Raw genomic sequence first — 14,274 nt, 5'->3', positions numbered from 1 at the left:
TACACCTTTCCTAAGAGATAAAGATATATTGCCATCATAAACCACATGCTTTTCTTCTTATTCTCCATAGAGTAAAAATGAGCCTTACAATCAGGGGGAGTACAATGTTTACAGCACTTTCCAGAGCCATGAACCTGAATTTGATTATTTGAAGAGCTTGGAGATAGAAGAAAAAATAAACAAGATCAAGTGGTTACCACAGCAAAATGCAGCTCACTCACTTTTATCAACAAATGGTAAGACAGATGAGACTATACAGGACATACCAACATTTTGCTCTTTTGCATTTTAGTGCTGACTGTGTATGTTTGTGCATTTTAATCTACTGTATTATTTATTTCCTCTTTCAGTGTTTTCCAGGACTGTCATACTGACTCTGATAGCTGTTATTTATGTATTTTATTCATAGGCATAGGGTTTTTCTTATTGACTACCATAGACATTTAGAGAGCTATCCATTTTTGCTATTAAAGTGCAGTGCTATCCTGAAATAAATTTTGTGACACAGACATCACCTTACTCAGCAGCTGTGTTTCACGGGGGATTTAGAATTTTGTCTGCTGTATTTGTCATAACTTTTCTTCTTTGTAGATGTATAAGTGATTGTAGCTGAGAGAGATGGATTTCTTTTTCTTTTAATTCATTATCATCAGAATGGTTTATTTAAGATATAAATAGTTACACAGATCTTTGGAAGACAGTAGCAATTATAATAGGTTATTGATACTGACTCATCTTTCTAACATGTTTAAGGCCTATTGATTAAGAAAGTGCAGTATTATTGTGAAGAGGGGGTATGCAGAGGTGACGTGGGGGAAGAAGCTGAATGGAGCCTAACGTGCACAGGTGTCATTTAGGAAACTTTTGGACACCCACAACCTTTATTACTGCTGGTGATGCAAGAGACAAAAATATCCAATTTTAAATCTTAGATGTCATCATAATCAGAAAAAAGTTTTTCTTCTAGAAGTTTGAGCATAATTGGGAACTGCTGATAGAAAAATACTGTAATCTCACCTTTGGGAATTAATGCTTTAGAGCAAAGTGATTACTTCTAGTTAAAATTTATAGCAATAAATAATATTTACATTAATTCACAGTAGATAGCAAATTATATAATGTTTCATAGTCTGTTTTTCTTAATGTTGTCATTTGACTTTTTGGGGGCACAATTACAATATTTGAAATGAAACATATATGTTACAGCTAGGTGATTTGTGCTAATGTAATGATTAGTCAGCTAGTTATGAAGTTTGGGAGTTTTCTTCTGCACACTCCGTTGGTCAAAATATCCCTTCTGCTTCAGGTGACTTCAGCGAAGAACAGCTTCTTTTAAGTGCGTGGCACAAAAGCAGATTATTAGAAGTAAACCTCTCCCTTTTCATTTTAAAGTTTGGTTTTGGAAACACTGAGGAATACAGCCCAGTCCTCAGATACGCTGCTTTTACAGTTGGCCTAATAGACCTTTATATCAGTTTTCTGATTGATATATAATACGGGAGGGGAGAAAGGAAGACATTCTCAGTCTTAGCGTTGCTATGGCTTAAGAATCCAGTTCCAGCCAACCTAGGACCTAGCAAAATACTTTGGCCTCTGTTTTTCCCCCTTCTTAATTCCAGAGTAGCCCGGCAGATCTCTTTATGGTAAGGAGAACAGAAGTGGTGTCACTGGCACAGCCAGTGACATTGGATTCTGACTTTGAATTACGAAGTATTTTTGTGTGTGAAGGAGCATTCCTAGCTTCCTGACACAGCAGGGTTGAAGTCTGAAGATTCACCTCTTGGCGTACTCTTAAAGAGAGCTTAACTTTAGGATACAGGGGTCATTGACAATGACTGTGGGAAGTCATTGACCATGTATATCAGTTCCATGCCTATAAAAGGGGATAATAGTATTTTCCCTAAATTGTAGATAATGAAGGCGTTACCTGTCACACATACTCATATCGGGCAGGTTGTAAAAACATCTTGAGTACTGGTTTATATTTACTCATTTCTAAGCCTGATATTTTAGTGTAGTTTTGGTCAGAAAAATGAGAACTGTGAAACAGCATCCTTTCTTTCTGCAGGCACAGGTGGACAGTGCCCATTAAATTTGCTGGAAGGAGCATCCCCCTGTTAGGGAACATGAGGGGAGAGTCCCTCTAAATCTCACCTTCAATATATGAGACTTGACAGGTCTGCACCTGCCCAAATCTGTTTCTGTCCTTCTAAGGAGACTTTTGTCTGAGGCTGATCCTGCCTAGGTCACCTCTCTCAGAGGGAACCTTGGTTCCTTTCCAGTTCACACGTTACCAAGAAGTCATCAACTAAGCTTTAACTGCAGCATCTTAATTAATGGAGACAGAAGGAAACCACCAAGGGTTTCAAATCCCACTGTGGATTTGCAGTGCTTGCAGTTAGCAAATTTCTGTTTTGCCTTGTAGACTGAACTGATTTTGTAGAATAATAATAAATTACTAGGATTCATTGCTGTCTTTTGTACCAGAATATATTGGGGCCACTTTCAATGTGAGTTACATTGAGTAGATCAGAATTTGGCCCATACATATAACTTCATCTGAGGATCTCGGGCTGCTTACTAGACATTAATTAATTTAAACTTCACAAGGCTCTTGAGACTGAATGAATACTGAACCTCACTGAGATATTTCTGTATTTTGTGAAATCTAAGCATGCTTAGAATTTCTAGGAAGTTTTTGAAGTCCAGAGTCAGATGAAGGACAAGAAAACCAACACGTGTGATACCCTTAACCGCTAATAAAATAGTTTTATACTCAGGCAAGGGATAGATTTATCAAGTTATAGTCAAGTCCAACAATGGAAAATATGCTTTGTGGTTTTTCTTATAATGTATTTTATAATTACTGTATTTATAAATTTTACAATAGTTAAGCAGGGATGCACTATTTACATGTAATAACAATCCCAAGTGCATGGCATGGTGTATGTGTATTTTTAGTATTTAATTAATGTGACCAATACAAATGAAATGTATTGAATATTTAAATGGAGCTTTTCAGTTGCAAATTGAACTAACCTCTTGTTCTGTAGGTTGATCAATTGTATTTTTGTTACTTGAAAATTAGCATATCAATATCGTTAGGAGATGCTTAGTAATAATAATAATAAAAACACTCAAAATAGTGGAGGGAATTATGTTAAAACAAAATAGGTCAAAATTAAAGTTGCTATAGAAATGCAAAGCAATTAATATATTTGTATATCTTGCCTTTAAAGTTATTTGTACTAGCATTTGATAGAAATATTTGGATCAGCCACACTGGGGAAAAAAAATTATGCTCTGCTGGGTACTTGGAGAAAGAGGGATAAAGGAAGAAAGTGGGACAAAATCAGAAATAATGCAGGAACAGAGATTGATGAAAGTTGTGGTGTCAGCTGAAGTGCAGAAGCTTTGGAAAGGCTTTGGCTACTCCATGAACAGATGAGTGAAACAACTGTTAGAAGCTGGGGGACAGATTTTTTTTTTTTTTTTTTTTTTTCCCCAGGAGAAGAGTTGGCATGGATTTTTCAGCCTAGGGAGTGTTAGGGTTGGCAGGTTGGGTGCACAACCAGAGTGGGAGTGGACAGTCAATGTCAGGGAAATCTGCAGCTTCAGCTACTACAAAAATGAGGACAAACTCCATCTGTAATTTTTAAAACTTCTATTTGTTGGCTTCAGAGGCTCTTTGCTAAATGAGAGGCATCCTTATTCTATCATCATATGCTTCACCCATCATGAAAAAGGGAGAGTTTAGATTTAATTCCATTCCCTATAAGATTAATATATATTTCTCTCCACTTTGTCTCATACCCTTACAACACAATTCTCTTAGTTTTTGTTTTTGTTTTTTTTTTTCCTCACTTATTTCTCAGCTTTTTCCCTTAGGAGGGTGAAATGTCTCATTTTTCACACAGCCTTTCATTTTCTGGAGCTTGTGATGTTACAGTACACACTGCCCATTCTCACAATGGTCCAGGCAGATATCATTGGTCTGTCTTTCTACTCCGTGCTCTTCTTGTGCTTTTTATAAGTAGCCTAGCAAACTGGCTTTAATATCAAGATGATTTCCTTGTAAAGTCAAATTGTTGAATTGAGCTTCAGCAGTGAGCATTGAGTGGTTTTGGTCTATTCCACCTGCAAACAAGATATGGGATGTGGGAGCAGCATGTGCTCTGCATGGTCTGTCAGCTGCCAGGAACCTCTGACTCACTTTGAAGGTATGGACTGTGCTTTATGAGTATTTTTTTCTGTTGGCAACATTTTCTGGATGTGCAAAATTAAGTGACCCCAACTCTTCCAGCACAGGACTTGCCTAAACCAAGGTCTAGAAACTTATGTAACGAATATACTGTGAAAGGTGAGTAGCCATGTTCAGAATTCCTATGCTGACAGTTGTCTTTTCTTTTAAAGATAAAACAATCAAGCTATGGAAAATTACTGAAAGAGATAAGCGACCAGAGGGGTACAACTTAAAAGATGAAGAAGGGAAACTTAAAGATCTTTCTACAGTAACATCACTGCAGGTAAACTGCTGTCTTTGTCCAAAATCCATTTGTTTTTGTATGAAGAAGGTAGCCATGGGTGCTAACTCACTGTACGGTTTAAATATGTACTTAATGCTAAGCATATATATGATTATTCTCATTGAAGTTTTAGCTGACTGATACTGGTCTTGAATCTGTCACACAGTTTTCAAGTCACAAATGCTTTATGATATAGTGACTAATACAAATATGTTTAGAGAGTTTGTCAGATTTTTCTTCCTCTTTCAGTGTGACTTTCATGCAGGATTCTTTAGCCTGATGTGCTGGAAGCATTCTACTTGTAATTAATATTAAACATTCTTCTGGCCTCATGCAGAGCAACTGAGTTAAAGACAGTACACCAAATTTCAGCCTCATCTTTATTTCAGTAGTATCAAGGAATTATCTCCTCTGTGGAGATGGAGATTGGTAGTAGTCTGTGCTGTGGTGAACATGAAGCTCTGCACTGCTGAACAGATGCAGAAACGGAACTCGTATAAGCATGTGTGATATTGTAATAGATTTTTGCTCTCAGACTTTAACGACTGAATTCACTCCAGGTGTTTTGGCAAAGGAGGCAGCTGAAGGTTAGAACTGGAAGGCTGTGTTGTATCAATGGCAGTATTTCTTTACTCTTAAAATCAACCAACCAACCCCCACCTCCGAAACAGGCCAGTGTTGTCTATTGTGTAAAAAAAAAAAACCTCCACAGTGTAAAGATGACAACATTAATGGAATACTTTATGGTCAGGCAAACAAAACCATTATGAATTGCTTTTAGTCTGAAAATTCACAGGCTGAGTGAACCAATCCTTTTTTTCTTTAGTGGCAAGCAAAACGAAAAGATTTAACTTCTCTGTGTCCCCCTTTAAACTGTTTTGCAGATTGATGTGTGATAGATTGTTTCTGATGCATGTTCAACATCGAATAGTCCAAATCATGGGCCACAGCCTTACTGTGTTTAGTGCTTTACCAGTAGGGAATAAATTGACCGTCTAGTTACTGAAGCATGACATTGAGGTAACGCACAGGGAAATAACCAGGGTGCAATGATCAGTGATAGTCTGTAGTCTTGGCTTTTCAGGGATACATGTGTATGTACAGTATATCAGTACACGTTAGCTTTGTTTTCTAAGACTTCATTTATTATGCTTTGCAGAGATTATAACCTTTTCACCACCTGACTTTTTTTTGAGAGAGAGATCAAGTAGCAAAAGAAATAGTCTTAAGTGATTTACAACAGACAGCAAACTGTTTAGGAAGAGCAAAATACTAAGACTTCACGGCTGGTCAGAGCCAGAGGCTCCTGCGTATGTGGGACAGTAGCTCCTACTGTGGGACAGACCTGTTCTGTGGCAGCTGCTAGTGCCTCCCTTCACACAGTCCAGGCTTTCCATTGCTCTGCCTGGCCCTCCATGGCTCTCCTGTATGTTCCTTCCCCCTTGACAGGGATGGCCTTGCCCATTGAGAAATTAAGTGTGCGTGTACTGTTGGGAACTTTTATAATGTCACAATCTTGGAATGCTTGCTGTCCATCCAGACTCTCAACATCCTAGCAAAAAAAATACTTCAAATCTTACTCTCTTTCTGGTTTATAGTTTGTTTTTTTTTTTCTTTTTTTTGGCAGGTGCCTGTGTTGAAACCTATGGATTTGATGGTAGAAGTCACTCCCCGGAGAATCTTTGCTAATGGTCACACCTATCATGTCAACTCAATATCTGTCAACAGTGACTGTGAGACATACATGTCAGCGGATGATCTCAGGATTAACCTCTGGCATTTAGCAATCACAGATAGGAGCTTCAGTATCCTTTATTGTGGTTCCTTGCTCAGTGTTGATAGTATTAGTGGGGCTTAAGAGAGCTGTTTTCAAATATTTTTCTGCGGATTTTTAATACGTACCTCTGATTGTCAGAATCTCTGCAGTACATGTAACAGAAAATGCTTAGGTATCATAAGAGAAAGCTAACAAGTTGCAAAAATCAGGGAATTTTATGTGAAAATTAACAGTCTTGGAGTTGGTTAATAACAAATAAACAGGAAACTGATGCCAGCTGAATGGTAACTATTCACCTTACTAGAATACTCTATACTGTTATTTCTTGAGGACGTTTCACACTGAGCTGCTCCACCTTGTTTTGATGAAAGGTCCGTCCTTACCCTGACTGTCCCTCCTGTCCTCCATCATCCTGCTTCCTAGAACCCTAATATCTGAGGTGTGCACACTTTGATGGTAAGGCTCAGCTGCTTCATGTGAGTTTGCATCTGTGATTAATGCAGTCATTGTTGTATGAAGTGCTGGCATCATCCTGAAAGCTGTGTTGTGGGATCATTTCAGTCATCTGTGAGGCTGTTTCTTGCACCACAGCAGGGTGACTTGGAGGAGGAGCAAAGGAAATGTGGCCAAGGGAAGTGATTCTCTGTGTTTTGCAGAACATAAAGGAACCAGCAAGAAGAGAAGTAGGTTATGGGGCCAGCTTTTGTGTTCCTTTGGTGATTTCTTTGTAAGTATTTTAAAAGTTAGAAGAGTATTTCTGTGTGGATTTGTGCGAGGGACTAGTAGATGTCAAAGTGAAGTTTTTCTAGGGGGAGCAAATACCTAAAAGAAAGCACCAATGTGACGGAGTGTTCTCCCTGTCTCTGGTGATAGTTTGTATTTCTTCTTTCATAGGCCAGATCATCTGTGGAGCTTAACCCATGCTTTGTTAGTGTCACAGGAAACATTTTCATTAAATGAAACAACTCTTAATGTCCTTTAAAAACTACCTTTGGCTTTGCAGGTGCCTTTACCCTGGGGATTGTAGAGAATATCTCCTCAATTTGTTTCTGAACTCATATTTTCTTTTCTATCTTTCACCTGTCTAGATTAAGCAAGCTAAATGATGCCCTTTTTAATAAGACTGTGTATATAGGACGAATTTATATGTGGCTCGTCAAAGCACAGCTGTGTCTGCCTTTGATATCCAAGCAAATGTACTTCCATCCTTTAGTAAGAGAGAACAGAGTGGGAAAATTGTTTGCCAGCACACCTGTATGGTGTAGTAGGGTGGCTCCTTACAGTATCTTCCTCACTGTAGCTTCACCCTCCAGTCTTGTGTTTGTCGTGGACACTTCTATACGTGGCTACTGTGTGTTCTGCTCTACCATATATCCTCATCTTCTGAAGCAGAGCAGTGAGTCAGACCGAGCACAGCAGTCTTTGTATGTCTGTGTATGATAACCAAATCACATTCCAGAATATGTGTGCCCGATAAATCTTTGCTTTTGGCAATCCCTTTTATTGTGTTAAAACCTTTTAGAAGAATTTGTCTACTATTTTGTGGATGAGGAAATGGAGGCAGAAAATGTAAAGAACTTTTAAATTAAAACGATAGATTTCATGGCCTTGATTAACAAAATTTCATTTGCCTTTTCTATGAAAACACTTGTGTGCAGGTTGCAGAAGCACTTGGCCTCCAATGATGTTTCAAATTCTAGCACTATACGAGGAAAAAGCTGAAAAACAAACTTAGTCTTAGTATCGTAACTGCTGCCAAATGTCTTGATGGAACAGCATGGATAGCAAAATTATTTGAGATTGAATAACTGTTTAGGATGTTACTGCTTCTACTCCTATACGTTCAACTGCTGTATTTGGTGACAGTTGCATGGACTCTCTTTCAAGCATTAGCAGACTGCGGTCATGGAATATGTACTGATAAAAAGTGGTTTAGAGTTTGTGATTGAATCATTGATTTAACTCTTAAAACACGATACAATTGATAGTAGCACGATCAATTTCTGAATATATTCTAAGAGTGGTGATGAGGCGGAAATCAAGAGTGTGTTTCTGAGTTTTAGGATAGGAGACTTTTCCTGTATCTGAGAGAGTGGTTTTGGGATACTTATGTGGATGAGTTTGGGATAACTGGATTTCTACCCTGGATTGGGATACGGGTATTGCTGCTTCTTTTAGATACAGTGAACAAACATCTGGGAGGACTGTGATCAGCGAGTTTAGAACATCAGGGAAAGGGATGATCAATGCTAGGAGCAAACCGTTCTTGCTACGCTGGCCATGGTGGCAGCAGATTGACTTTTGTGTCTGGATACCAGTATGTATTCATGAGAGCAGACACAGTTAAATGGGCTACATCCACTTCTGTTTCAGGCAATATAATCTGTATCTGTAATCAGTTGCCAAAACAGATAATCAGAGAAATTACTTTTACTTAAGTCTTCGATAAACAAAAAAGTTGAGATAGGTGTTCCAAAACAAGGTGAGATAGTTACAGAATGTTGCTCATATTTGGGAATTGACTGGGAGACCACAATAACTGGAAGAAGAGGATGAGTAAGTTAAACTTGTGTCAGTCGTTCCACAGGTATCTTTTTGTCCTTATAGAGCCCTGTAAGTCCTTGTAAAATTGCAGGGGCACGTTTTCCACTAGATTTCAACATCTGTCCCGTAAAAAAACTGCATTTCTGGCTTACAGAAAACCCAGTTACATAAAACTGTCCTGGAATTAGATGAACTTCTGATAAAAACATTGAGTGTCCCTGTTGCAATTAGGACTAGACACATTAAGATGAAAAAATTCTGCCAAGCAAACAGTTTAAATTATAAATGAATGTTGTTGGGCTTGGTGCCTTCTGCAGCACTCTTAAGGGGACAGGCAGGAGGAGGCTCAGGCAGTTTTAATAATGCTTGCTTTGCATCTTTTTACTAGATGCAAAATGGAAATCAAGCATCTTGCTGTTTTACATGCAAAGCTTGATTCCTTGAAATACATGTTTAAAACAATAAATAGAAAATATTTTGGTTTGAAGTGGCATTTGTTAATAAGGGATCTGGCAGTGATGTGTATTTGTCTTTCTACTTTCCCTCAGACGCAGCACTGCTACATATAATGAACTGTGATCTGTTTACCCAAGAGGCTGGTTGTGACAATGACACAAACAACAAATGCAGTGGTAGAGTTTCTGGATGTTCAGCTCGTGTTTGAACATCTTTACAAATTGCATGGGAAACGCTGGAGAAAGTATGGATTAGCAGAGGTATGCTAGGGTGTTTTTCAAGTGAAGTATTTTGTCTTGTAAAATTTGATTTGAGAACAGTTGAGTTATAACCATTTTTTTTTAGGAATTTTACAAATCACTGAGAGTTGTTCATTTCTTTGAAAATGAAAAGACAAAGCAATGCAGATCTTAAGTTAATTATCTTTCTCTCTCCTTTGGAAAATATTTTAAATCAGCTTTGCAGAATTTGACCAGAATATTTGCCTTAGGTAAAGCCTTAGGCAAATAAAACACAATTAGTGGTTTTCTGGTTTGCTTTCTATTAGCATAAACATTAACTGGGATAAAAAGCAGACAAGTGAGTTTTATGCAGTGGCTGTGTAGATGTTCATGAGGAATATACAAGACTTCTATGCTTTGCTTCCCGCTTGCAGGCAGATTTGCTCAGTATCGTTTGGGCAGGAGGAGGCAAGGGAGAGGGGGAGGTGAGAGAAAAGGAAGGGGAAATGTCAGCTGGTAAATAATTGCACATATGAGGCTTTTCTTTGCTAAAAGGTTTAATGTGTATGGTTGTGTTACAGAGAACAAGAGTCAGCGTCCTTAATTATAGATGATATTCTTCCCTGGAAAAGAAGTGAGGTAAAGGTTGCTGTATTTGTTAATGCTCGATCTGAAATGGCTTAGCAGTGTTGCCCACAGCTTAAGCCTTTAGATAAGTCATCTTGGGTCTAGTGAATGAGAAAACAGGACTGCTGGAAGCATACTGATAAGGCTTACTTCACGTCAGCAGCAATCTTTGGACTATCTAGCTGTACTAAATATTCTTTATGAGAATGTATTTGGATTGCTCACAGAACTATGTAGCTCATAGTACTTGAACTCCCTTGATTTCCTGGTAGCACACTATTTCACTCTGGAGGCTGTCATGCCATTGCTATGGAAACAACATCACTGTTTCCAGCATGTACTCATCTTGAGACTCATCTTGACTAAAATACTCATTTCTCAGTCAGATCAATATAGTCCAGGGTTATCCTGTTTTAATAAAAAATTCTTTCTTCCATGTCCCAAAAGGGTTAAGCTAATTAGCAAATCACCATAGGGCCTTCTTATAGTCTAATGTATTCCCGTATTTGAAGCATATCATGGATAGTCAGATCGTTAGGCACCATATCTTGGGGAAATTAATTTACTTAAGAAGTAAACAACAACAAAAAAGACAAGAAATAGAAAAACCAAAATAACATAATACATTGATGGAGACCAAGTCTGTGGCAGCCCATTGTGTACCTGAATAACACAGAGCATGTATAGTACTTTTAAGGCATATATAGGGAGCAGCTCCCAGGCTGGGGAAGATAGCTAGCCTTACAGAATTCCTGTTACCTGCCTCAGTGCTCAGCATTTGAACGCTAAACTGAAAGGAAATCTGCAGTATTCTCTTGGCATTTGTGGAGCTGTAAGCTGGCAACTTTTCCCCTTGAGTGAGGTAAGGTTGTTTCTATAAAAATTCCTCAGCCAGGATGACTCTGCACAAGCTGTGTGCCCGAGGATGCATTTTCTGTGCTCTCGAAAAAAATGCCTTTGCTATGTTAGAATCTGCTCCCGCCCCGATGTGCAGCACTGTTTTCCTCAGGCATACACTTTCTGTTTGGGAAGATGGCAGACATTATTTCTCTTCTTTTGAGAGCTCTGTGTAATATATTTTAGCTCTTTCTATTCTATCAAGAAAGCTTCTTCCAATCTATATCATGTATTTAAAAGGTGTGTATTAGAGCATCGAGTCATATTCTAGCTGAGTTGCTACTAGCAACATTTGAGTAGCATTTCCTCAAATTTGTGTTCTTCTTCTATTTGCTTCCTTGAGTCTCTCCTTCTCCCACATGCATTTTCTCTGTCTCTCCTTTAAAGGAGAATGAAGATGTCTGCAAAGCTAAAATCAGGTCCGTAAGTTAGAAGTAAAGGATTGTAGGTGTACTGTGTACCCTGTTGTTAAGATTTGGCGAACTCTTTTAAAGTGTAACTCTTGAGAAATGGTTGCTTTGCTTTTCTAATTGAAACACTCCTACATGAACAACCGAAGGGGGGGGGAAAAGCCATCTTCAGCAAGCTGATTAGTTTCTGGATTAATGTAATGCACTCCACTTTTTTCAGCAGGGCAGTACTGGCCTTCTAGTAAATACAAGAGTTGACAGTAGTAAAAATAAAGATTTTGACCCCTAGGTCATATCTGAGTACTTTTAACTGGAGGTTTTCTGTGCATTTTGATAAATGTTGAATTGTGCTCTGATTGAGGTAGACTACTAGAAATGCTGACTTGAAGGTTCCAGTGTCCTATCTTGCAAAGCCATGGGGAAGAATGGTATGTAGAGAAAAAAGGATAAACAAATTTTAAAAAAAGAAAATTCCTTTGCTTGAAACTTGTGAATATACAAAGTTCATACCATGTATCAGTTCTGAACTATTAGGTTCTTTGCTGCATTGCCATTTCTCATCTGCTAATTACATTGTAAACTGGTCGTGACAGGGATCTTTCCTCCTCTGTATTACTGAGGTACTTGACATGCTTTAACAGAATTAAATACTTTACAGTTAGTGTTTTAAAATAATAGTACTAAAATTTTGAAGTTAGTCACTCTTAGCCCCACTTTATACTCAATTAAACAAAGACTGTTAGAGCCAAATAGGTTTGCTGAAATTCCAACCCATAATCTGAATGTTGCCCGGTGAATTCTCACTTTTCGTTACTTCCATGCATACACTAATTCTGCATTAGATTAAGTTGCAAACTGTTCAGCAGAGACAAATACCATAAAAAAGGTAACAGCGAAGAAGAAATAGTAGGAGAATGGTTTAATTATGGAAAAATCTAAGTCCATGTACCTTCGCTCCATAGAGGCCTGTTAACTGCCAGAATGCAGTAGGAAACTAATGGAGGAGGGGTTTTTTTTGCTAGGGATCACTTGCTTTAATAGAGGAAAATAATTCGGTGGTTTTGAGAAAAATATGACAATTCTAACCTTGCAAAAGATAATCAGAAACAAGAACTTTGTTGTAAAGTAAAATGAATCATTACATTGCCAGTGCTTAGCATTTAGTCATTTGATGATGAATTTAGGAAAAGGGTTGTAGTATCTAAGCCTGCTTACCTCTCCCAAGAATTTACCTTTTAAATTACTCTGATCTGAAGCAATGGAAAAATTTTTCATTTGAAAAATTACTATACTAGATGGAAATTCATTGTTATCCGTTTAGCAATGATTAGTGATTAATTTCGGATTGTTTTTAAATTATCTGATTTTCAAAGCTCTGCATAATGGCAGTTTCCATTAACTTTTGGGTTTGAGATCTTTCAGCTTAAAGTATTTGTGCATCAAAAAGAAATTATTTTGGAATTGCCTATGCAACTGTAGATATGAAAGCACAGGGTAATTTGAGGGTCATTTAGACTGGTGTAGTTCAGTATTTGGGTTTGCTAAGATGTAATTAAGCAGCAAGTACTGTAGTTTCCTTATATAGTTATTTGTAATGCTGAATATTTCTGTGTCAGCAAAGCACCATACATGAGTGGCAACGGATCGTAGGTCATATACCAAAGCTCAGAAATAGGAACAAGCTCCAGCATAAAGCTTATAAGTTGTGGCTGACCGGACTGCAAGAAATTGCTATCCTTTATACGTATGATGGTGCTTAAGGGTACTTAAGAGAATTCTTGAAATTCTGATAAATACTCCCTCATTTCTGGAAAAACTCTTTGCATTAAGAATATTGTCTTTTTCAGACAAAAAAAAATTTTATGCTCTAGAGCATAAAATTCTGGTTTTTAGTGAGGCCTGAGATGTCTTTCATATCTGACTAGTGTTTTCATGCTTTTTCCATACTGACTTAAAGCTTAACAAATACATAAAGTTTATAAATGGTTGCCTGAGTTGGGCTCTTCCATACAGTATTTCTTGGCTTTTTCAATTAGTATTGTGGACCTGGAAAAGCAAGTATGACTGTATTACTTGATCAGACCACAGTAGTTACTGAAGGGGAAAGAAGGATATTTTCCTGCTGTCAAGATGAGGTACATATACGTTATTTCTTGTCTAAAGTGCTGAACTACCCAAAATCTGATATTCTTCTTTTATTTTCCTCTTGGTGGGTTTATTCAGAAAGAAATCCTTGATTGCATGGATATAAAAAACACTTTGTGTTTTCTTTATTTATTGTGAGGACTTCCTCGTTGTGCTAAGAAGTTCACAAATAATGGTATCCAAAATAAACCCCACAGGAAATCAAGATACAAATTTGTGGTCAGGTGGGTTTAGAATAGCTCGAATTCCCAAATATCAAGTTTATGTGTCCTCCTAGGAGATCCAAAAGCTAGGTAGATCACTGAATCTTTGTTAGCCAACATAAGAGTTAAAGTAAATTTAGTCAGTATTTTTGGAGACAAAAAAAGCTATAGTGAAATGCATTTTGGCCTTTTATACTTTTTTTCATGCATCAATTTGCATTTACTTTATATGATATTTGTAATGTTAAGCCTCAAACTGTGATGGTTTAAACAAAGTACAGTGACCACTTTATTTATGTTAAAATATTAACTACATACCACACCTTACCTATGTGTACAAGCAAAGCTAGGCAGAGTTCCAATGTCAAAGTTGTGTATGCATTGTAAAAAGAATATTTTAATATACATTAAACTGGAGAAAGACAGCTCTTAACAGAATAAAACCCAATTATCATTATAATGGAGCTG

At 37.5% G+C, this 14,274-nt stretch overlaps 1 protein-coding gene across 6 annotated transcripts in view; it reads left to right on the top strand.

Moving 5' to 3' along the window:
• The window catches only part of PPP2R2C (protein phosphatase 2 regulatory subunit Bgamma), a 199,387-nt gene that overhangs the window by 138,218 nt on the left and 46,895 nt on the right, over window positions 1-14,274 (top strand). For all 6 annotated transcript variants that reach the window (XM_086747237.1, XM_086747239.1, XM_086747238.1 and 3 more), the window contains 3 exons: window positions 71-236; window positions 4,414-4,526; window positions 6,154-6,331. In XM_086747237.1, coding sequence (XP_086603363.1) covers window positions 71-236; window positions 4,414-4,526; window positions 6,154-6,331 — 457 coding nt within the window. The remainder of the gene's footprint in view (window positions 1-70; window positions 237-4,413; window positions 4,527-6,153; window positions 6,332-14,274) is intronic.

This window comes from Chlamydotis macqueenii, chromosome 4 (assembly GCF_036417535.1).
Source record: "Chlamydotis macqueenii isolate bChlMac1 chromosome 4, bChlMac1.mat, whole genome shotgun sequence".
Classification (NCBI taxonomy): domain Eukaryota; kingdom Metazoa; phylum Chordata; class Aves; order Otidiformes; family Otididae; genus Chlamydotis; species Chlamydotis macqueenii.
This window is presented reverse-complemented; position numbering and strand designations above follow the sequence as displayed.